The sequence below is a fragment of the Anomaloglossus baeobatrachus genome, chromosome 9 (assembly GCF_048569485.1).
Source record: "Anomaloglossus baeobatrachus isolate aAnoBae1 chromosome 9, aAnoBae1.hap1, whole genome shotgun sequence".
NCBI classification, from domain to species: Eukaryota; Metazoa; Chordata; class Amphibia; order Anura; family Aromobatidae; genus Anomaloglossus; species Anomaloglossus baeobatrachus.
Genome location: NC_134361.1, coordinates 113455853 through 113482127, shown reverse-complemented (window position 1 = coordinate 113482127; position 26275 = coordinate 113455853). Strand labels below are relative to the sequence as shown.

Sequence of the window (26275 nt, the reverse complement as noted above, 5' to 3'; positions counted from 1 at the left end):
AGTTCGGAGTCTCAAACTTAATTTGGAAACAAAGAACCGCCCCAAACAGTGTGAGCCGGAAAAGCTGAAGAGTGGACATGTGGGCCACAACGAGACCGGAGAGAAATGGAAAATCGGGGAAGACGAGGATCGGATAATATTTTAATAAACGTCAACTACATTGCATTCATAATTAGGAGATAATGGGGGAAAAAGTGCGGAGACTTTAACACTTTCTTTGCGTGGTTTGAAATTTAGGTTAACACATAGCTGAATGCACTTTTATCATCCTGAGATTTTAAGGCCAATTTACAAAAAATTGAGAAAGAGGCAAATGAGAATATTGAATAACGAGTTAATGTATTGTCTTTGGTGCCACCCCAATCTAGACATACAATCTGTGCACAATACTACAACTGTAGAAAACACATTTGGAATGAGTGACATGGGCCCCTGGAGTTTGGGATTGAATGACAGAAGGATGATCCAAGCAACATATCTACAGCACACGCATGAACTTGCAGCTGCAAACGCTAGGACATCTCAAAGAAGCACTTTTGATGCGAGCTTCTTTTAGGGCCTGTGACGCACCTCTGCGAGTTTCCCTGAGCCCATCTGTGAACCACAGAGATCTGGCTGCAATGGACGTAAATAAAGAAAGAAAAAAAGAAAAAAGTTAAAATAGGATGAGGGAGAACTTAGAGGGTGTAAAAGGGAATGACCCAATGATGAGTGGGGTTAACGGGGGGGGGGGGAGATTTCATGGCATGTGGAAAGAGATCCCATGTGAAAAGGAGGGTGTACACTATGAGGTGTGAGGACAAGGTGTGGTGCAGGTTGGAGGAGGACAGATTTTGGAAAACAGGTTTAGTTGACTTCTGCTCTAGGAGAATTAATTTTGACTATGGTTCTTGATCAGGCTTAGGAAGCCCAAGAACCTTACATGCCAATTATTGGAAAACATAGGTTTTTAAATTGTAGAGCATGAAAGTCTTAGGCATGGAGTTAAATTTAAGTATTTAATTGTTGGATGCATAACCCAAAATTGTGCAGGATATGACTCAATAAGAACAGTAAATGAAAGGGAAGCAGGTGACATCACGGCTAGTGTCTCGGAAGGTTTCAGTAGACGTGATGTCACCGGCCATGATCACCTCCCAGTGTAGAAGCGAGCAGAGCCGGTAAGCCCCTATGACCAATAAGGGCTACTGGAACATATTTTTAGGGTCCTGCACTTTTTTCTCACATTTCTGGCTCATTGATGAGCAGAGCAGCATAATTATGTACTGTATATGATGATCCTGTATGTTTAACAGTGGCATATGAAGTGCAGAAAAAAAACCCTTATACTGCACACTATACACTATATATTTTCAAGGAGTCCCTTTGTATTGGAAAGCACTTTTGACTAGGATTTTCAGCTCCGTGGGGAATAACAAATAAAGCAAACCAATGTATACCGCCCAAAAATATGGCACTATTTTGCTATATTCTAGACCTGCTATAATGGACATGTTCAGTGGAACTTAGAATGTGAACACAGCCCGGTAATGGGATCCACCAGAATGGATGGGTCATAAGTGATCCATTCTATTCTTTACAGTCCTTGTAAAAACCAAAGCAACCACATCAGTAAAAAGTCAGACTCCTGGGTAACAGATGTGTTATTTAGTAGGTGTAGGAGACAAAATAGGGGGGGAGGGGGATTAACCAGCAGTAGCTTTAGGTAAAATGCAAGTTTATTTGAAAAACTTTCTATAATAACCAAGAGTTAAAAAATGTAAGAATCCATCATGATCATGCAGCAGACACGCGTTTCGGCCAGAAGTCCGAACTATCTGAAACGCATATGTCTGCTGCATGATCACGATGAATTCTTTCACGTTTTAATTCTTGGTTGATATGGAATTTTTAAAGTTTTTCGAATAAACTTGGATTTTATCTGAAGCTACATCTGCTGGATAAAACCCCCTACCTTTTTTTCTCCATTGCTACACATGAGCACTCACTGGATTCCGCACAATGTACCTTCAAGGGAGAGGTGAGCGGACCTACACATATTTGTGTGTTTTATATATTAAGTAGGTGTAGTGTTATTTCACCATCATGTTATTCTACAGCTCATTTTCCAAAAACTAATACTCCGGGGACATGCGTACTGTCAGCAAAATGTGGAACAGTTCTGTTGCTCCAAAACAAAACTGAAGAGTTGTTAGTACAAGCAGAGAGGTGTGCCGGCATGCAATGGTCAGTAGTGTCATGTGAAGCTTAAAAGAAATAAATAAAAAACAAAATTAGTCCAACTCAGGAGCCCATGCAGTTTTTTCCAATTGTGGCTCTATATTAAATCTAGTAGCAAACACAGAGCGCAGCCAAGGTGAGGTGATAACAAAGGGTTACAGGGGGCGTTTATGAAGAACATGTCACCAAAAGGATCAGACAGCTGTTATGGGAACTGGTGTAATTATCATAGGAAAAATAATCATACAGTGTTAGAAATCCCAATGGCACTTCCAAACTTTCCAGAAAGATAAAAGTGAAAGAGAAGGACAAAAGTGGTCAATGACGTAAAATTGTACAAAATACTTTTTCCAAGGCTTTGCACATTTGGGAAAATCACAAAAAATACACCTGTTACCCCCATACTATGGAGTACATTTTACTAGGCAATATTTAGAGGGAATCTGTCAGCAGGTTTTTGGTACATCCACTGACAGCAACATAATGTAGGCAAAGAGATTCTGAATCCAACGGTGTATCACATAGATTAGTGGCTGTAGCCGTTCTAACACAATCAAGGAATTGAGTTTTAAAGTATGTAGCTGAGTCCAAGGAGCTGTCCTGCCCACACCAGGCTCTCAATACAGATTGTACATTGACCGAGGTGTGAAATCACAACAGGGGGCGTGTCTAGTCCTGCAATGTTAAACTAATGGCTTTATTACCCTGTGATTAAGTACACAATTGCACAAACAGGCAGATTATACAGGCATAATTGCTTTTTGTTTTTTTTTAACCCCTACAGCATGCTGTCCTCAGCTTACATAGCAAAAAAACTGCTCACAGATTCCCTTTAAAAGAACACACTTGCAAATTAAAAGGGACCCCACAACGTCTGTGAGGCAGTTACAGATATCAGGGAGCCATAGAGGGCTGTCTTCAATAGCAGCTTGGATCACAGATTGACCTCAGCAGGGCAACAGATGGCACAAAGTTTAGACCTCTAGTAATGAAGCTTGTGTCTAGGTATTTCTATGCCATGTTTTATAACAACTTCTATTAACCATTTCTATAAACTATATACACCTTTGTAACCAAGTTACTTTTGCTCTTTTTACTCTGTTGCAACGTCCTAATAGTTAGATGAATAATTTCCCAATGTAGCTATCTCTATGGCAACAGACTACAAACATAGGCTATATAGTCTGATGCTGCGGCCATACGCTCATCTTTTCCCTTCTTTATTCCAAAAGTCTTAGAAACATAAATTAGGAATAAGAAATGGATAAATGGAAGAGAGTAGGACTGCAGGATCAGTGGCTTCAAAACAAGGTCTAGAAGGTGGCTATAGCCTTCACTGGAGGGAACACTTACAATTATTGGCATCATTTATCAAGAACATGTCTGTAACATAAGCTACAATTTTCCCACCCAGTTTTATATACATCTTCTAAAGACCAAACAGAAGAATGATGGCCTCTTAAGATGTATCCAGATGTGTATGGTTAAAGGGGTGCTCTGGGGAGATATAAAACGTTTGTACTGTCCCTGCACTTATACACTATGAAGCTGAGGAGCCGGTCACTGCAGTTCTACTATCTTTAGATCACTTGTAAATCAATAAAAAAAAAAAATAGTAGCTGCTCCTCACACCTCACCTCTCTTGTATGGGATGTTATGTCACAGACCAATGTAAAGCTCCGTGCTACAACAGAGAACAGGGAGTGTGGTGGGCATGTGGCAGGTAGGAGGAGCATGGAGCCGCCAGCCACACTCCCGCTACGCCCCGGTTCTTAGACTGGGTAGGAGCAAGTAACAGGGGGTTGGTAGGTAGGAGGAAAATGGAGCCGGCAGCCATACCCCCACTACGCCCAATTGTTAAGACTGGATAGAAGTATCAGGGGTCCGGCAAGTGGGAAGAGCATGGAGCTGGTGGCCAAGCCCCCACTATGCCCCCTGTTCTAAGACTGGATAGGAGCAAGTATCTGGGGTCTGGTAGATAGAAACAGCATGGAGCTGGCCGCCATGCACCCTGTTCTAACTGGATAGGAGCAAGAATCAGGGCGCTGGCAGGTAGGAAGAGCATGGAGCGGGTGGCCAAGCCCCCGCTATGCCCCCTGTTCTAAGAATGGATAGGAGCAAGTATCAGGTAGCCAGCAGGTAGGCAGAGCATGGAGCTGTTGGCCAAGCCCCCGCTATGCCCCCTGTTCTAAGAATGGATAGGAGCAAGTATCAGGTGGCCAGCAGGTAGGAAGAGCATGGAGCTTGTGGCCAGCCCCTGTTTTCTGCTGCAGCGTGGAGAGTTTACACTGGTCTGTAGCGTAACGTCTCATACAGGAGAGGTGAGGTGTGAGGAGCAGCTACTATTTTATTGATTTACAAGTGATGTAAAGACGCTAAAACTGCAGTGACCAGCTCAGCTTCATAGTGTATAAGGGCAGGGACAGTACATTTTGTTTTATCTTGCCGGAGCACCCCTTTAAGTACATTGAGTACATAAATGACCGGTGTTATACCCACAGCACAACACAAGTCAATGCTAAATACCTTAAAATGAAAAAAATGCAGGTTATGGAAAGTCTAAACAAGTGGTGTCTTGATTCTTCACCCAAGATATTATTTCATCATCGTAAAAGCAACAAGAGAGGATGGTAGATGGTATTCTGAACGTTTTGCTAGCAGTGATTACTTACCAACACATCTACCTGCTGTTTCCTTGGCTGCTACTAACAGACTGATAGAATATGTCTTGTGTAGACTAAAAAAAATACCTTTGAAATAGCAGATACTTATTAAACCGGAGAGGACTTCTCACTTAAAGGGAAGGATCACACATGTCAAATTGGTTATAGAAATTACTGCGAGTGACGAGCCTGTTCCAGAACTCTGCATGGCACCAATTCTGCGGCAGGTGTATGGATGTGTACGAGCCTTAATCACACGTATGGAACATAATAGGTTTTCAATTTTTTTCCTTTTGCAAAATTGTGGGGCACATTTAAACAATAGTAGGCATAATGTCGCACAGACACATATAGCACAGCTTCTATACATTGTCTATGAGCGAGCAGGGTAAGGTATGAATGCAGTGCTCACAAAATCAATCACGGGTTAGATGAACCCAATAGGAGTCATTCTTCTCCTGATTTATTATGGGCCTATCAACTTTTATCGTTTTACTCCAAAAGTCAAAAGTAATGAAAACCTGTTTCATAGGCATTAGGATCTGCTCTACTATTGAAAGCCAGTATGTATCAGCGCCCCCTACTTTGGGGGTCCTAAACATTAGTATGACATTGGGAAACCTGAAATTTCCTAATGTCATACTACATTTTGCCTGCAGGCTAGTCAGCCATGTTATTTCTCTTGGGAGTGAATGAAGACCCTCCAGCTGGGCTCTGGGGGTATCAGAAGCAGGAACCTCAACAAGGGGCCTTTCACACTGCGTTCCGATCTTTGTTCAGGGATCCAGTCGGGGCTTCCATCCGAACCCCCACAAAACGTGTTTCAAATGTATGCGCAGGTGGGGCCATTGACTATAATGGTGAAGATGGAGTCACTGTGTGCTTTGTCGGGCACCATTTTCGGAAGTTTGCTTACTGGAGACGGACATCCAGAAGTAGTAGACTGGGTGTCCACCTCCAGTAAGCATATACTCCAGAAAACGGTGCACTACAGAGCACACGGTGAACCCATTTTCAGCATGATAGAAAATGGCCCCGCCGGCGCATAAGTCCCAAACCCATTTTGCAGGCGGTTTGGACGGAAGCCCCAACGGGGAGAGGAACTCACTGAGAAAGGCCCCTAAGCTGACCACCAGGAGTTGTCGTAATGAGATAGCACCCTCTAAATGGCACATAGCCCACAGGGACTTTAGTATGCATTCCTCTGGATCAACACTTCTGTTCCAAGGTTATAACGATAAAATAGAGCAACATTTCTCCAAAAGAACGAGCAACTGCAGGAAAATATTATTCTGCTGATGTGGTTCCCTGTTCAGAGTGCAGAAATCAACTGCGGCAGAGTACAAGTGATTGATGAGCTCCAGGCATCTGTCTGCAAAAATCCATTTCTCAAGTCGTGTTGAAAGTCATGGACTGGATATAAACTATTCTCCATACTCAGAAATCAACAACAAGTTTGGGGAAAGCTGGTGCGCGCCTTGTTACAGTCCGCAGACCTGCTGATAGCAGCACTTTCCACTTCAAATAATGTCTTGTGTAAAAGGTACATAAAATAGGAGTTAAAGAAGCCTTTGTGTTCTTGCCGGTAGTAATAATATTAAAGCTTCAAAAAGCTTCAAATTTGCTGACTTTTTTTTTCTTCACAAATCGGTGCTGTTTGCATATTACTCGCCAGCAATTTTGTATTGGTGTATCACATAAAAGGTAGCGAGGAAAAGCTAAACATTTTAATCTTGTATGAATGCTCAAGTATGAGTTAGCATGGCATGTTTGTGTGCGCTCGGAGTCCAGATTATTCGATTACATGCTTATTTAGATTAGATTTGGTTTATCATTTCCAAACAGCTCATGATGTGCGGTCTATGATAATTTGGGCTAACTTAAATGGAACCAGTCACCAATTTTTCCAAACACAAGCCACCACCTTTAATGACTATTTTAAACCAGTCTAGCAATTAGTATAGAAGTTTGCAACCCACGTTGCAGAACCTAAAAAAGACCTTTTATAATCCCCCCTATACGGCGCAATCCAGTCTAATTGGCGTCGTTGGCCTTTCTCGGCGCCTCCTCTCTCCTTCTACCCTGCTTCATGTGGATGACACGTCCCAAGTCATCCACACCGGGCTCCTGCGCAGGCGTTCTCATCTCTGCCCTGCTGAGGGAAGAGCAAATTACTGTACGGGGCATGCTCGTGCTTTACTTCCGGGTCATCCGCACCCTTCATCCCCTCCTGGCACATGCCCTTTACAAGACTTACTCTGCTCTCAACAGGGTACGACGAAGTATGCCTGTTCAGGAGTGAAATTGGGGGCGCTTTGTGCATGATGTAGGACGAGTCAGTCCTGTGAAGCAGGGCAGGAAGATGACGATTACAGGGATAGAGGAGGCGCCATGCAAGACCAGGGATGCTCATCAGACAGACCACCCTGTATGGGGGATTATAAGAGGTATAATGTGTGATGCATCGTCACTTCCGGTATGGTTTCAGCATAAGAGACACATTCGTACCTCTCCAGTCAGTGGGTGTATGAAATGGGCTGTCACACGGGCTCATAATATCAGTGGCCGTGGAAGCCCCCTTTTTCACAGCAAAGGGGTCTGACTAAGGTATAGAAAAGCAACAGTCAACCAGTTCTATTCATACACATCACTAATCAATGGCTGGTTGAAAAAACCTCACATGGAAGTTGTGGGACTAAACTGATTCAGATTAGTAAATTATATTTGACTAAGCCATTTTTCCACCATTCCTGACCAATCATTTTCTAGGTTTTATTGGCTATAAACATTTTCTGAGCTTCTTCAAATAGTTTATCTTTTTTTGTGATACGTGCAACTTCATCTTTAGAGTCCTCTTTTTGTTTGGTTGCTGACATCATGGGGAAAAAATTAAGATATATGGGTTTTGTTATGACTGCCAAGAATTACTAAAAAGATTTTAAAATGTATTCCCCTTTCCATGGAAATTATTTATATATTGTGAACATTTTTTTCCCCTAATAAGGACAGTGCTGGAAACCGCAATCCTGACGTGTTTTTTTTTATTTATGTTTTTAATCATGCTTTTTTATTTTATTTTTGTCATTTATTTTATCTACTTAAAACTTTATAGGTTTCATAGTCCATTGGGACGAATCCAAACACATTAATATATTTCTTTTATTGTGAGTTTCCACTGTAACTGGGGTTAGTATTAGACCCAGTTACAGGAGAAAATTAGTCTCTTCTCTGCACAGCAGATTCTGCCAATCACAGCAGAGTAGCAGTCTAGCATGATCAACCGCTACAGAGCGGCGATTGGCAGCATCTGTGAAGTTGAGATGATAGCACATCCACAGGGAAGACTGAAGAAATGCCCAGTTGCACCATAAGCTGAGATTTCACATTCTGCGCCTCAAAAGCAACAAATATGAATAGCTCTGATGGAGCCACTAAGCGCAAAATGCAAAATGGAAACAAGTGACAGAATCAGAAGAGGTCAGGGATTTTTATAATTCATTTAATTAAATGTTTATAAGCAAAACAAAAAAAAACAACCTTTAACTGCAAACCGGGACAAGTTCATTAAATAAGCCCAGTTTTTAAAGGAATGAAGCACAGCCTTGAGTCACTTAGCTCCTCCTTCAAAGAAATTGTCAAAATATGTCCATGCCCTCACCAGCAATTAAGAGATGTTCTGGGAATCTGATAAACTCCATTAAAGAGGACCTGTCATCTGCCAATAATATGTTTTCTGGTGTAAATGTCTTTATTATCCAGATTCTTGAACTCTTCATTTGTGTGTAAAACTAGTCTTTTTAGCTAAGAATGGGTTGTCCTCATGAAGACATCCATAGGGAAGAGTTAAGGACCGTTTGACTAAAAACACTACCTTTATATATAAAGACAAAAACGCCGTTTCTTAAGAAGAACTGACAGATTCAGAAGAACAGAAGCATTTACACCATATAAAACAATTCCATATTTATGGCAAATCACATGTCCTCTTTAAAGCAAATCACAATTTGATAAAAGTGGCAATTTAATATTTAATGATGCATGAACTGAAGTTCTCGAAAAAAAAAAAAAAGTTTAACAACTCTGCATGATGTCTGTGTTAATCCAGAGGAAGGCAAAATGGATCTCTGATCTCCTTACAGAGGACCACAGGATTTTACTATATCAACTAAAGCCAGTGCTATACTGGCGCTATCATGCTGATTCTATACATACCTTTAGTTGTGAGATTGGATGTATACTTTCTGAAATATAGGCAAGTAAAGTTTGTAAAATACATGGTTACTTGATTGATAGGTGCTGCAGTATATGTAATGGGTGGGTCGGGTTTTGCAAGTCATTCGCGCCCATGCCTGCCTGTCCTTCCTCCCCCTGTCTTCCTTCCCCCTATAATAACAGACAGGGGGAGGAAGAACAAGCAGGCAGACAGGGGCAGAAATAACTAGCAAAACCCGACCCCCCTATTAGATATTCCATTGCACCTATCAAATAACAGTGTATTTCACAAACTTTACTTGCCTGTATTTCTGAAAGTATACATCCAATTTCACAACTAAAGGTATGTATAGAATCAGCATGATAGCACCAGTATAGCACTGGTTTTAGTTTATATAGGAAAATCCTGGTGGTTGGTCCTCTTTAAGGTGATCTCTAAAACACTTCCGATTTCCTCAACCATTTAGGAAATAATGGCTACACCTGGTAATACCTACGTGTTTTGGTGCTCATGTGTTTCCTCATAGATTAGCCAAAAGATACAAAAAAGTGAAGTTCTATATTATAAGTAACCTACAAAAAATTGATCCGGTCTTAAGATGTCACATTGCTTACTCTCCTACTGCTATATCCATAGGCTTCTATAAAACAGTCTATGAACTGAGCACTCTACTTGCCAAATAGCAAGGACGTCAGCAAATCTTTTTTTTACCGTTTTTTCAACAATTGGCATTTTTACAAGGCAAAAAATTTACAACGTGAAAAAGACAATACAAGACGATATTTTCTAAAGGCTTCCATAAGACTTGATATTTTTTTTATAAAAATCAACTTAATAACCAATGGTCAGTCTGTGGAATCTTCTTTTAAATGTGTTTTGTTGAGCACTCAAAGAAAAGCTCCTTGCAATCGTTTTTGGTCTCCAGGCTCAACAGGCGACGTGTGATTGCCCATAAAACGGAGAACAACATTTTCATATGGGAGCGATAAATGATAAATGCTCGCTGGGTCTACTGCTGGCAATAAACATGTCACCACCTCCAACAGCTAGCTTAATTTTTTCAGTTTATGGAAAATGCTACAATGCATTGTATATATTTCCCCTGAAATCCAGCTAAAGATAGACTACGAAGCGAAAGTCTCTACGGCTCTCTTACAACGGCAGGCTGTATATCAACGATACTCACAGTGAATTCTCCCGTCACAGCATCAAAGCCAACATGGATGGTGTGCTCAAAGTCTGAAGGAAGGGAGATCTCCGGGCGTTCCTTCTCTTTCTTTTTGTTGGCTGCAGACAAAAAAATCAACAAAAAAAAAAAAATCATATTAGCGTAACAAACAATTCTAAGAAAAACCCGATATCTTCGGTATATTTGTAGACCAGAAGCAGTCAATAGAGATGAGTGAATCAAATACAAATGGAACGTTTCGGGACTTCACTGGACCCCGTGAATTTGAACAATTTGCTTTTTACTTTGTGTGACTCTCCAAAAATGCCATCTGCCATTTTACACAATGTAGAAAATTATATCAGACACAAAAGGATCATATGACCTCAGACTCGACCAGGTGGGGTTCCCCATAATGCTTTGCAGTGATCACATCATATGGCATAGCACAGCCAATCAGGAAGGACTATCATGGCCCATATAAAAGCAGAGGCAGGGAATGCAGCAACTATTTTGGAGCAAATCTTGACCGTGAGAGGATCTCTAAGCTCACGACTAAGCAAAAGACGCGTGGAAAAAAAGCCATAATAGAGTGGACAAATTCTACAGATGCAGCTTGTGCTACAGCAGTAGTGACGAAGATCAGTGTAGTCTGAAGAAAAGGATAATACAGAAAATCAATTGATAGGAGGGAAGGAAAGAGACAAATGGAGGTAGTGATTCATCACAACAGTGATTATACTATAGTGCAGCTGGAAGCCTTTCAACTTCCATTTATATGTGTTCTTCACAAGAAGCAAGCCAACAATATTGGGGTAAGAAATATAATCTAAAATGAGTGTCTGCAATGTGACGTGCGTGGCACAAACTGCTGCACTGCTATATTACGCTCATTTGAAATCAGTAAATGCTACACCAATATGTCGCTGCTTTGGGATGTGTTTTGCTTTTTAGGAGTGGGGGGAGGGGTGTTTTGGCTTTTTTGGGACATTTACTTAGCATTTCTTCGTTTGTGTTTTTGGGTATAGAGTATAGAGAGTTATCAATTGTGGCTGAAAACAGTTAATTTGTGGAGAATACATGAATGGTAAAAGAAAGAAATAATAAAAATCCATCATTTTGCAGGATTTGTGCTACGCAAATGGCACACATTTTTAGACTCCGGAAAATACAAATTTAGTGTGAAATTTGAGGAGAAATTGTTCTGCTCATCTTTCATCTGTATCCATATTGGAATCTTACAAATAAATTAATTAAATTACAAGATATACATATATATATATACATATATATATATATATATATATATATACACACACACACATATATACACACACAAGCATACATATAATATCTATCGCTCTCTCTATATATATATCTAATACATATACATTGAACACATGGCCACACTTCACATTGACCACGAGGCCTAATATGAAGACCCCTACCTCCTATTATTCACAGATATTAGGATGTCTTATATTCTTGTTGGGGGTAAGCATAATATTACAGTTCTGGCTGAAGGTGTGGGCACTCTTGAACTTTTATTTCTCTCAGAAAATTATTGCAATTACACGTTTCATCATACATGTTTATTTCCTTTATGTGTATTGAGACAACAACAAAAAAAATGAAAAAAACAGAGACAAGAGGCAAAGTGGACATAATTTCACTTCAAAAATGACCTGGACAAAATTGTGGGTAAACAACTTTGTTTACAGCATGTGATAGCCGTTCAAACTCACTTGTGGCAAGTAACAGGTGTGGGCAATATGTGTGGGCACACCTAAAACCAGATAAAAAGGGGAGAAGTTGCCAATCTTTGCATTCAGTGTCTGTGTGTGCCAGACTAAGTATGGAGAACAGAGGGAGGAGAAGAGAATGGTTTAAAGGATTTAAGAACCAAAATTTTTGAAAAATATCAACAATCTCTAGAGATCCTGATGTTCCTTTGCCTACAGTGCGCAAAATAAATAAAGAAGTTTACAATCCATGGCACTGTAGTTAATTTCCCTGGATGTGTTCGGCAGAGAAAAATTGTATGGAAAGGTTGCAACACAGGATAGTCCAGATGCAGCCCCAATTTCCAGAGAAATTCAAGCTGTCCTGCAGGCTCAGGGTGCATCCGTGTTAGCGCAAACTATCCTTCGACATTTGAATGAAATGAAACACTGTGGAAGGAGACCTATGAGGATCCCTATGCTGAAACAAATACTGTATATAAAAAAGCTAGACTGTAGTTTGCAAAAATGTAAGTAAGCCAAAATCCTTCTGGGAAAGTGTCTTGTGGACATAGGAGACTAAGATAGAGCTTTTTGGAGCACACCATTCTATTTTACCAAAAACGGAATGAGAACTACAAATAAAAGAACACATTGCATACAGTAAAATATGATGGTGGTTCAAAGATGTTTTGGGGTTGTTTTGCTACCTCTGGCACTGAGTGCATTGACTGTTTGCACGGCATCATAAAATATGAAGATTACTAAAGGATTTTGGGTCACAATGTAATGCCCAGTGTCAGAAAGCTGGGTATGCATCTTAGGTCATGGGTGTTCCAGCAGGACAATGACCCTAGACCAGGGTTCCCCAACTCCAGTCCTCGAGGGCCGCCAACAGTGCATGTTTTCAGGATTTCCTTAGCATTGCATGGGTGTTGGAATCATCAACTGTGCAGGTGATTAAATTATCACATGTGCAATACTAAGGAAATCCTGAAAACATGCACTGTTGGCGGCCCTCGAGGACTGGAGTTGGGGACCCATGCCCTAGACATTCTTCAACAAGCCCCCAGAAATTGATGGAAACAAAGTGCTGGAGAGTTCTGAAGTGGCAGCAATGAATCTGGATCTAAATTCCATTGACACCTGTGGAGAGATCTTAAAAGGGAACCAATCACCAGGATTTTCGTATATACGCTAAAGCCAGTTCTATACTGGCGCTATCAGGCTGATTCTATACATACCTGTAGTGGTCAGCTCGAATGTTTAGGTTTTGAAATCCAAGAAAGTAAAGTTTATAAAATCGGCAGCTGCTTGAGTGACAGCAGCTGAGGATCAGATAATAACTTGGGGGGTATTCAGAGGTATCCCCTCCCCCTGCTAGAGTTAGCATAAGTATACAATCAATGTAACTTTTCACTTCCAGGACCTGTGTGATAAGGTCAAACCCATGTGCCCAGAAGGGGCGGGGCCTCAGCCAACAAAGCTGATATCAAGAAGTAACATTCATAACTAATGGTGGTCTTGTCGAAAACAAAACCAGAATTTTTTTTTCTAATCCCAAACAACTCCATGATGAATTTTCTAGTTTTAGATTAAACACTATTTTACGAGGGCCGTATGCAGAATCCTGGGAATATAAACTTCCCCATTTTGTTCCCTAGTGATCCGTAAATAACCCCCAATGTGGTTGGAAACACAATTCCAAGTATATTTCCGTGGGTTTTCGGCGTAGTCCCTTGGCACGTGCATGAAGACTGAAATGTAAGCTTGTCTAATGAAAAGCAGCCTAGTAACATTACACTTAATGGCAGATACCCCAAATTGTTAAAACATGTGGGTATGATTTATAAGATAACAAGTAATACTCAGAAGACTGGGTTTCATTGCTTAGTCTGGAGCGATCAATGATGAAGGCATTTCCTTTCTGGGAGTCTGTTCCACATCATGGTAATTAAAGGTGCAGTTCAAGCCTCTCCACTGAAACAGACTTTAGAGTTTTCCTTGCATGGATGATTTATACACCTTCATACATTGAATGTTCTCCCGACTGTTCAGGTTTCATACATTTATCACGTACATATGGATAAAGTACTCGCATGTATGCCCCAATTCATCAAGACTAGTGTCTTGCGCAAAAATGGTTTGAAGAATCGGGTCTTAAAAAGGATTAACTGGATTTCCAAAGCCCAAAAGGAAAGACCTTTTTAGCCAAAGCCAATAGTATTACTACAAGTCCAATATATAGTAGATGCATTCGGGCATAGCGCCACATTTAAAGCTAATTGGTCTTGAAAGCAAGGTGACCTATTTAAAAAGGTATTCGTCAGGACAATCTTCCTACTGGAACTAGTGGTATGGTTGTATAGGTCCTAGGATAAAAATGTTGAGAAATCAAGCTGTTACGCCACATGCACAGTGCCCTGAGAAGAAAAGTTTCAGTGCACTCAGGTCATTGATCTCCACAGCTTGATTTCTCAGGTCGAGCACATCAGAAGACTACAAATCTGGAACCATTTTTTATTGCTGTACGAGGACCTATACTGCCATACCACTAGTGTCTGTAGTAAAATTGTCCTGACAGAGTCTCTTTGAAAGTGGCATATACTATTAAAAGACTCATTGAGTTTTTATACCAAACAAAAAATGTATTTTTTTTTTTTTATCATTTTCATGCATTCTAAAATTAATGGACTAGTGAATGATGCAGACATAATTCAGGAGCAAACCAATAGGCAAACAAGTTGTCCAACGACCTCTTGCTGATCTGCAGTATATAATACCCTGTAAAACTGGTCAGGTCATAGTCACTTCAGACCTAACCCTAGTATGTGCACCAATAAAGGGGTTTCCAGAAAAAGAAACATGAAGACATATTCTGAAGATGATATGATGAGGACTACAGTCATTAATGGGCAGAGGGTGGAGGAATAATTTCTTCTTGTCTCTCTAACCGGCAGCTGAAAGGAAACAACTGCCCAGTGTACCTGTGATGAACTACTACTAGGTGTCACCAGATGCAACTAGTGACAGGGAAGTCAAATAAACGGAAGGTTAGGAGCCAGGAGATCACGTATGGAACACAGGGATGAAGCAAAGCTGAGGTCAGCGCACAAGCCGGAGGTCAGAAGCTAGGAAGTCACGTAAGGTACACTAGAGAGAAGCGGAGCAGAGGTCAGAAGCCAGGAAGTCACGTAAGGTACACTGGGGAGAAGCAGTACCGAGGTCTGGGTACAAGCCAGAGGTCAGAAGCCGGGGAACAACGTAAAAGTCAGAGACACGGGAGGAGAGGTGTAACAACTGTTCCAGGATAGAAGGACAAGATTAAAGCACAAACAGGGGCCAGAGCACTTACTGCAGGCAGGAACTGCGACTGGCTATGTTCTGAGTGAGGTTGCTCACTAATGAAGTAATCACCCAGAACGAGGAGCCTGGAGAGAGGACCATCCCAACACCAGCGCAGGAACAGAGGATGGGAAACCACCCATCGACCAGCGCAAAATACAAAACAGAACACCGACTCTGCTGGAGAACAGAGCACCACGGATCAGAACCATGACAGTGCCTATATGTAGACACTATGCCATAGCTCACCCCTAAACATCAGGTCAAGGAGATAAGCCTTGACAGCCAGGTTCTCTTGTGATAGAATACTTATACAAAAAACAAGTTATATGTAATAATTCTGCAAAAGATGAGTGGGCCAAAATTTTTTAAGAACTTTGTAAAAGACTCATTACCAGTTATTGCAAACACTTGATTGCAGGTGTTGCTTGTAAGGGTGGCCCAACCAGTTATTACAATTAGGGGGCAACCCCTTTTTCACGTAGGGCCCTGTAGGTTTGGATTTCTTTTTCCCTTATTTATAAATTGCATTTTGTGGTTACTTGTGTGATCTTTGTCGAATACTTAATTCTGTTTGGTGATCTGAAACATTTAAGTGTGAAAACATGCAGGGGGAAGGGGGGAATTAGGGGTGGGTGAGGAGTTACCAAATCACTTTATTTAGGAATTCCCTCAAGAATGTGTCTGTCAGTCCCCAACATCAATCCACATGAAAGCCTATCATTTTCTGTACAATATGAATGGCTTTTTAATCCAATAAAAAAAAAAAAAATCATAGAAGCAAAAGCATCACGAAAGATGAGGTTCCTAAAGTTATACATGGATACTTTACTTTTATCCCCTCCGCCTGGGAAAATAGAGCGCAGCCTGGCCTTCTTGTTCTTCTCCTCGGGTGCCATGGGTAGTGGTTTTGAGCAGTGATTTAACGCTGAAGAATCGCGGTTATTACTGTTCATTCTAAGAGGGGGGGCTGGAGGTTTTTCTTCAATATCCACACTATCGGACATCTTCAGCAGTCCTCACAGCCTCCTGCGAATAAAAAAGATAAAATAGACTTTTAAACAATGCATACATTTTTAGGATGGGCTTTACATACATTTTTATATCCTTTATGTACAAAACATAAATATTTTATATCTCCAATATACTGTGGATTGGGCTCAAAGCCTTACTTGCTTAGAGTGCTGCAATACAGTGTCTAGAAGGGTTGCATGACTCCGGTTACTGTGCAATGTGACTCCTTCAGGGTCTATTGGTGGGGTTGTCATGGACAGCCCACCATTATTCCACATTAATCTGGTGAATATCACAGAATTGAATACATTGCAGTATACAGAGGACTGAGTTGTACTAGAATCAGCAAAAGGTGTGCCAAGCTACAAAAGGATGGATGGAAGAGTCTCCGAGAACGCTCACAGAGCGGCAGTAAGAATAAGAGAAGGATCCCAACCCACAGAATCAAAATGTTTCAGCTTTTGCTATAATATACTTTTAGGTTATTCCTGTCCTCAGGAGCACACCGCTCCCAGGTCAGTTGATTTCCTGATTACTGGAGGACGCTACTGCTTGATTCACAGTTCAGACTCGCCACAGTGTCACTGGCCCCACTGAGCTCCAGCGATCCTGGCCAATCACTGAGCTCCAGGCATCCTGGCCAATCACTGAGCCCCAGCGATCCCAGCCAGCATACAGAGTCATCACTGTGCTCCAGCAATCATGGCCAATACACAGAGCCATCACCGGGCTCCAGGGATCCTGGCCAATCACTGAACCCTCATTGAGCCCCAGCGATCCCAGCCAGCACACCGAGCCACCACTAAGCTCCAGCAATTATAGCCAATACACAAAGCCATCACCGAGCTCCAGCAATCATGGCCGGTACACACAGCCCTCACTGAGCTCTGACAATCCTGGCCAATACACAGAGCCATCACTGGACACCAGCGATCCTGGCCAATCACTGAACCCTCATTGAGCCCCAGCGATCCCAGCCAGCACCCCGAGCCACCACTAAGCTCCAGCAATTATAGCCAATACACAAAGCCATCACCGAGCTCCAGCAATCATGGCCGGTACACACAGCCCTCACTGAGCTCTGACAATCCTGGCCAATACACAGAGCCATCACCGGGCTCCAGGGATCCTGGCCAATCACTGAACCCTCATTGAGCCCCAGCGATCCCAGCCAGCACCCCGAGCCACCACTAAGCTCCAGCAATTATAGCCAATACACAAAGCCATCACCGAGCTCCAGCAATCATGGCCGGTACACACAGCCCTCACTGAGCTCTAGCAATCCTGGCCAATACACAGAGCCATCACTGGACACCAGCGATCCTGGCCAATACACAGAGCCATCACTGGACACCAGCGATCCTGGCCAATACACAGAGCCATCACTGGACACCAGCGATCCTGGTCAATACACAGAGCTATCATGGAGATGAGCACTACACAGAGCCATCACTGGGCGCAAGCAATTCTGGCCAGTACACAGAGCGATCACAGAGTTCCAGTGATCATGGCCAGTACACCGAGCCATCAGCAAGCTCCAGAGATGACAGCCAATACACACAGCCATCACTGAGCTCTAGAGATCCTGGCCAGTACACACAGCCATCACTGAGCTCTAGAGATCCTGGCCAGTACACACAGCCATCACTGAGCTCTAGAGATCCTGGCCAGTACACACAGCCATCACTGAGCTCTAGAGATCCTGGCCAGCTTCAGGACAGAGCTTACAAGCTGCTGCAGTGGCCAGTTCCCTGGGGAGCAAGCAATAAATAGAAACAAAAAATATATAGTGCTATCTGGAGAACAGTGCTAAATTTAATAAATAGCAAAATGGAAAGTAGCTAGTTTCATTATTTATTTATTTTTTTACAAGCACTTTACAATTATACCCATTTTTAGGTAAAGAGGATCTATCTGCTCTTTCGACATTTTTTAATAAATTCTCGGTCACACATGTATGAAGCATTGGAGCATATTTTTTATTTATTATATATATATATATATATATATATATATATATATATATATATATATATATATATATATATATATATATATATATATATATATATATATATATATATATATATGTATATATATATATAAAGAATTCCCATTGTGCCATTCCTTTGTTATAGCTACTAGAAATGTATAAGGATACGTGCCCACGTGTGTGTGTGCATGTGTGTGTGTGCTCTGCTATGCAGCGTAAAAGTCACTGCATGTGCGCTTTAGGGCGCAGCTGAAAAGCTCCGTTCTGAAGCTTCGGTGACTGCAGAATTTGTGCGCTCTGGATGCTGCCTCTTCCTATAGACAGAATGGAGACAGCATGCAGAGCGCATGAAAGTAGTGACATGTTGCTTTTTAGAACGCAGCGATTTGGCAGCATGCAAATCGCTGCGTTCTAAAACGCAACGTGGGCATGGATTATGCACAATCTTCATAAATTGTGCAGGGGACGCAGGACGCATGCAATTACACTGCAATGCAATACACAGCGTAACTGCATGCAAATACGCAACGCGGGCACATAGCCTAAATATTGTATCCTCTCCTATGATCGTTGTTTTAACCCAACACCCGCCCCCCCCCCTCCCCACAGAAGTAAAATGCAAAGCATTGGGTGCATTCCAACAATACTTTAAAGCATAAACTGTTTTATTTTTTTCAACAAAATAAGAGTTAAAACACAATTTAAATAGGATGATTTAACATTGAACTAAACATCTGACTATCCAAAATTATATCCTACTGTATAGGAATTACATTGAGTGTTCAGTAAGCCCGACAAACATTGAATAACCAAATTAATGCAAGAAATCAACACAAGTTCAGCAATTCCAACTCAGAACAACTCTACAGCCTACAACTATAGCTGCAACTATGTGGAGACAATGTGATCCACAATACAGAAGCTAAAAATGGAAAGAGAAAAAAAATGTAACCTATGGACAGAGTGGCACGTGTCAGAGACATCGGAAGAGCAACCGCATTTCTAATTCATAAATCAATAGCACATGAAAATAGGCAACTTTGTAATATATCTTATCAGAGACATCTGCTTATTCCTCTGCCAGAACTGATCAGTCATCATCAAAAGCCTCAATTCTGGAGGAGTAGTAGGTATATACTGTGTATATATATATATATTATAAAGTGTATATGTATGAACATGCAATGTGTGTAACATATACATACGTATATATATATACATTATATTTATTACACACGTTACATATTCATACATATCCACTTTATAAAATGTGTATTACATATCACACACACACTCACTCACATATACACACACACACTTGTATATACATATACACACGCACACATTATGTATACATACATAGTATGTACATTGGTAGTAATGAGGTTGAATGTTCACCTTTCATGATGCATGGATTTGTAATTGTTGGAAGCCACAAAGCAATGGACTCTGCCTTGCACTGTATGGTTCGGAGTATACAGCAGGGTATACACAAAGCATCGCCCATTGTCATGCTGTGCACAATATGGGGTTATGCCATTTCCAGATATTATGAGATTTGCACATATATATGAATCCTGGAGTTCTCTGCCATCATTCATATCTGTAAGGATTTTTGATTTTGGCAGATTGTGACTGTCCATCCTGAGCGGTGCAGTAATGAGTCCTGGGGTGGCTGTGGACCACAAACAATAACCACCACCTATAGGCATCTGACTAAATAGAGTAACAGCTCTCATATAGTATATTCATCTTCTCTCATGTACAGAAATTAAACTTCTAACATGCACAATAAGACTTGTGTCTATAGTTGACCGGCTATGTGATAGCAACATTGAGATCCAGCAGCAAAACATCTGCAGCTACAGAAAATATATGATTTATCTTCGAGACTTTATGCCAGCGAGATTAGCTAAAATGGTGATCACATCCCTGCCATCCACAGTAGTTTACTAGGATCTCACAGATTCTGAGCTGCTCATTTTCCATTGATATAAGAAGCAGGTTGAAACGTACGTCGGGGTGTGAGAGACGTGGTTAAGCAGCGGGGCTGACAACAAATCAAGATACTGTGGACTTGTTCATATAGCTTGGTTCCCTTGGTCTTTCACTTTTACTAGGATATGGTTTGTTTACCTGGGCATTTGCATATTATCCTTAACTCATGGTATCTTAGCAAGTCAGTTTCATTTGGTGTATTTCTATGAATTTATTTATTGATGCACATGTGCACTTTATATATTACGAATATGCTAATTATTTGCAACCTATTCCACCTGTCTTTTCTGAGCTACTTCCTAGCTGAGCATTATGTATTTATGTATGTAATTTCTTTTATGTACATTGTACACTTTGTGACTGTTTTTCTCTTGCTTATTTCCACGTCCCCTATTTATTGGAGCGGAACTTCTGCTTACTATTTTTATTCTTATGTATTTAAATAAAAATGAGATATTTTTACCATATATGCATTTCTTAGGAGCTTCGTTTGTTCTGGGGGCAATCCTCTAGACAGTGTGGTTAGTTATATCATTGGCACTGCAGTTCTTCCCTTAATCTCCTTTTTTAAAAACTTTGATCATGTTTTATTGCAGAATGCAATTAAAACTGAGAAAAATATCAAAAAGTTGTATACTTAAAAAAGTAGAATCGTTCAAGCCCATTATCAGACGTTAACTTTGTTGCTTTAGATAAGCTGGAGCAAAATAAAAAATGTTTGCAATGGGACACATGGCCGCTCTACAGGGTGTGCTAAATAGGGAGGTGGCACGCAAGGGGACATGAAAGGGGGAAGAAAGTTTCCTTTTGATTAGGTGTGTATTTACACTGGCCTATCATTGTGAATGAGCATTCCTGGGAACACCAATTCCCCCATCATTGCCCAGTATACATAGGCTGCCAACGGACGAGTAAAATGCTTTGTTTTCGGTGAAATTATTACTTTTTTATTTTCTTTCCTAGCTGACTGTGGCATTAAATGACCACTAAAAGAAGAAATATGGCACTCTTAAGTATAGGAGCCCAATCCTTAATATAAGTAATGGAGATCCGGCACTCATAAGAGAATGTGTTGAAGCAATTAATGCTTTTAATTTTAATAGTCCAATAAAGGGTGTCTGAATAGTGACGTTTCTATCGTATTTTGATCTTTATCAAACTCACAAAGTCGGTGGCATAGTCGCATTGTCAATAGCAGTGAATGCTTTTCTGAGAAAGGTCAAAAACTGATCGAAACGTCATTACTTGTTAGACTATTAAAATAAAAATCACCAATTGCCTTTTGAGTGCCAGATCTGTTCATTAATTAAATGACCACTAATCGGCCACGTTTCCTGATCAGCAGACATTTAACAGCCTGTTTAGACGGGAAGACCATGCTTCAGAACTGCCCAGAATGATCAGTTTTGTGCTCATGGACTGTCATTGTTCTCGGCAGCACATATCCTGTATACATAGGAAGATGTGCTGCCGAGAATGATGAATTTTATAAAAGCTTAAAAATCATTTAATTGGCTGATTGCCAATTGTCTAATTAAACTGGTAAAATGCTCAACCTGTGCGTACAGTATAATTTTGGGAAACTCCTAGGAATACACATTTCTGATCGTAATCTTGTGTAAACCCCCCTTAAGCTAGGTTATAATAAAAAAAAAAATATATAAATATCAATGTTCCCTTGCAGCACCTCATCCAGCAAATGACACCCACACTTCCAAAACATGGAAAAGGCGATTGCTAGATGATAAAACTGCACAATGAGGTCCCATGACGAGGGTTGTAGGCTTCCAATTTTTGGCCATAATAAAAACTAAAACCTCATTTTTTGTACAGGATACAGCCAGGCAGGGCCGGCGTCACCACCCGACACACCCGGTCAAATGCCGGGGCCCTAGGCTACCGGGGGGGCCCACTTGCGGTGGCAGGAGTGGCGCATCGCTACTCAGGGTGTCCGGTGGCAGCGCAGTCACCGGCCTCCCCCCCCCACCGAGGATTGCTCTTTCAATTGTATCGGCATCGCAGTTGCCGATAGAATTGAAAGCAATGATGAGAGAGGGAGCAGCACGCTCCCTCTCATTATTCTCCCCTCTGTGTCTGGAGTGTCGGCGCTCTGAGCCTCTGACAGCTCTGCAGCGGAGCGTGGTGAGGTCACCACTGCGTGCCTGCAGTGAGGTCAGAGCGAGCAACAGCAATGGACGTGCCGAGAAGACCGGAGCACCGGGGGAACAAGGAGAAGTGAGTATGTACTAGTCACTGTGGCCAGACGACCATGGGGGCTGTATACTACATGAAGGTGCCTAATACTATCTGGGTCTGCACTGTGCTATATGGGGCTGTATACTACATGAAGGTACCTAATGCTATCTGGGTCTGTACTGTGCTATATACGGGCTGTATACTACATGAGGATACCTAATGCTATCCGTGCCTGTACTGTGCAATATGAGGCTGTGTACTACATGAGGATACCTAATGCTATCTGGGTCTGTACTGTGCTATATGGGGCTGTGTACTACATGAAGGTGCCTAATGCTATCTAGTTTTGCACTGTGCTATATAGGGCTTTATACTACATGAAGGTGCCTAATGCCATCTGACTCTGCACTGTGCTATATGGGGCTGTATACTACATGAAGGTACCTAATATTATCTGGGTCTGCACTGTGCTATATCCTTGCTGTATACTACATAAAGGTGCCTAATACTATCTGGGTCTGCACTGTACTATATTAGGGGCTGTGCACTACATGAGGATGCCTAAATACCTCTCGGGGTCTGTACTGTGCTATTGTGATGCCCTGGCCTATCAGGTCGTCACAGAGTATTGTGCAATCTGCCCTTCTGCACGGTATCCACTCCTCCTTGGTTATGGATCCTGGTCCTTTGGTGTTGCTAACAGCTTAGCCAGTGAAAATCCTAGGAGCAATTTGCACCGAACCCACCAGACGCACCATTGGGGGGCCTGAAGGGAATAGGGCCACCCATATGGGGGGTTGGTAGGAAAGTGAGAAAGTGACAGAGAAGTGAAACAGGAGTGAAAGGAGTAGGAGGTGGAAAGTGACACTCTGGGAGAGAGAGGTCACCGGTCCGGAGAAGGGCTCCTGGAGTTTACTAGGTGGCAGACGTTTGTCTGGGTCTGGTGGGAGCTGGAACCCCGGTCACAGGGGATCGCGTCAAGGGGCACGGACTGCCGAGGGGGGCAGCCAGCGGCCTTGAGCCATCACCGGGCAGGGGCCAGGGCATGACGGGGTATGTGGACCCTAGGCCAGGAAGTAGCTTCACCCGTCCCGGTAATTTACCCGACGGGCGTGAAGACTTCAAGATTCATTCCCAACCTGCTCCAAAATCTGGGTGCTAGTGCACCGATGGGATAGGACTTTCCCAAATACAGTCCAAAGAAATCCTACGCGTCAACCCTGAGAGCAAGCTCACTCAGTTAGCCATACAGGTGAGCGGGACCCAAAAAGTTTCAAGTTTGAGGGTCCAACTACTGAGAAGGTGCCACGAAAAAGGCCACAGGCTAACAGCAACACCAAGGGCACAGATCCCAGCATGCTCCCTTCATGCTGCAGTGGTGCTCAGAATTCTGGTTTACAAGCTGTTATTCCTGGACCGAGTGAGTACGCTGAAAAGCCCTTTTCTCTACCCAACGGCACCCCAAACACCAACACCCAACGGGCCCCGGGGCACAAACCCCCTACCCACGGAGGGGTTAAACATCCTGCTGCTACAGCATCGCCACCGGGCTCCCCCAACAGCAGCGGTGGTCTGCCACATTACCACACACTGTGGATGGCGTCACTAACTTCCTAATCCCCTGTACATACTCCCCCTCTTCTTTTAATTCGAGTGTCCGCGCGGACCCGCCTGGGTCCGGAGACCCCTTGAGCCACCGCGGGTCTGGATCCGAGTTGCTCGGCCGCTGGCACGGGGGCGGCACACTATATGAGGCTGTATACTACATGAAGGTTGGATAGTGCCATATGGGGTCTGCATAATGCCATATTGGGGCTGCATAATGCTACATGGGTCTACATCATACTATATGGAGGACTATGGGGGCTGCATACTAATACAGTCAGGGCCAGAAATATTTGGACAGTGACACAAGTTTTGTTATTTTAGCTGTTTACAAAAACATGTTCAGAAATTATATATAAAATATGGGCTGAAAGTGCACACTCCCAGCTGCAATATGAGAGTTTTCACATCCAAATCGGAGAAAGGGTTTAGGAATCATAGCTCTGTAATGCATAGCCTCCTCTTTTTCAAGGGACCAAAAGTAATTGGACAAGGGACTCTAAGGGCTGCAATTAACTCTGAAGGCGTCTCCCTCGTTAACCTGTAATCAATTAAGTAGTTAAAAGGTCTGGGGTTGATTACAGGTGTGTGGTTTTGCATTTGGAAGCTGTTGCTGTGACCAGACAACATGCAGTCTAAGGAACTCTCAATTGAGGTGAAGCAGAACATCCTGAGGCTGAAAAAAAAGAAAAAATCCATCAGAGAGATAGCAGACATGCTTGGAGTAGCAAAATCAACAGTCGGGTACATTCTGAGAAAAAAGGAATTGACTGGTGAGCTTGGGAACTCAAAAAGGCCTGGGTGTCCACGGATGACAACAGTGGTGGATGATCACCGCATACTTTCTTTAATGAAGAAGAACCCGTTCACAACATCAACTGAAGTCCAGAACGCTCTCAGTGAAGTAGGTGTATCTGTCTCTAAGTCAACAGTAAAGAGAAGACTCCATGAAAGTAAATACAAAGGGTTCACATCTAGATGCAAACCATTCATCAATTTTAAAAATAGACAGGCCAGAGTTAAATTTTCTGAAAAACACCTCATGAAGCCAGCTCAGTTCTGGAAAAGTATTCTATGGACAGATGAGACAAAGATCAACCTGTACCAGAATGATGGGAAGAAAAAAGTTTAGAGAAGAAAGGGAACGGCACATGATCCAAGGCACACCACATCCTCTGTAAAACATGGTGGAGGCAACGTGATGGCATGGGCATGCATGGCTTTCAATGGCACTGGGTCACTTGTGTTTATTGATGACATAACAGCAGACAAGAGTAGCCGGATGAATTCTGAAGTGTACCGGGATATACTTTCAGCCCAGATTCAGCCAAATGCCGCAAAGTTGATCGGACGGCGCTTCATAGTACAGATGGACAATGACCCCAAGCATACAGCCAAAGCTACCCAGGAGTTCATGAGTGCAAAAAAGTGGAACATTCTGCAATGGCCAAGTCAATCTCCAGATCTTAACCCAATTGAGCATGCATTTCACTTGCTCAAATCCAGACTTAAGACGGAAAGACCCACAAACAAGCAAGACCTGAAGGCTGCGGCTGTAAAGGCCTGGCAAAGCATTAAGAAGGAGGAAACCCAGCGTTTGGTGATGTCCATGGGTTCCAGACTTAAGGCAGTGATTGCCTCCAAAGGATTCGCAACAAAATATTGAAAATAAAAATATTTTGTTTGGGTTTGGTTTTTTTGTCCAATTACTTTTGACCTCCTAAAATGTGGAGTGTTTGTAAAGAAATGTGTACAATTCCTACAATTTCTATCAGATATTTTTGTTCAAACCTTCAAATTAAACGTTACAATCTGCACTTGAATTCTGTTGTAGAGGTTTCATTTCAAATCCAATGTGGTGGCATGCAGAGCCCAACTCGCGAACATTGTGTCACTGTCCAAATATTTCTGGACCTAACTGTATACCCCAGGAGTTGTATGTCCCCTCCACCCCGGTGCTGTATACCCCCCAGAGCTGCATGTAATCCCCCATCTCAGAGCTGTTTGTTCCCCCACCCCAGAGCCACTGCCCCCCTCTAGAGCTGTATGCCTCCATTGCTGTATAGCCCTTTCCTCAGTAATATGTATGCCCCCCAGTAATGTGTATGTCCCCAGCTTTTCTTGTGATGTATATACACA

General features: G+C 42.2%; 1 protein-coding gene across 4 annotated transcripts in view; it reads right to left on the bottom strand.

Annotated features, from left to right (window-relative positions):
* Positions 1-26275, bottom strand: part of PAK3 (p21 (RAC1) activated kinase 3) — a 238133-nt gene that overhangs the window by 57433 nt on the left and 154425 nt on the right. For 2 of the 4 annotated variants that reach the window (XM_075323941.1, XM_075323942.1), the window contains exons 2-4: positions 16163-16359; positions 10283-10383; positions 571-594 (exon numbers count right to left, since the gene is read on the bottom strand). In XM_075323941.1, coding sequence (XP_075180056.1) covers positions 571-594; positions 10283-10383; positions 16163-16337 — 300 coding nt within the window. In that variant the 5' untranslated portion in view covers positions 16338-16359. Of the gene's footprint in view, positions 1-570; positions 616-2467; positions 3161-10282; positions 10384-16162; positions 16360-26275 lie in introns of those variants that run through there. The other 2 variants (XM_075323943.1, XM_075323944.1) reach the window with 2 other exon arrangements.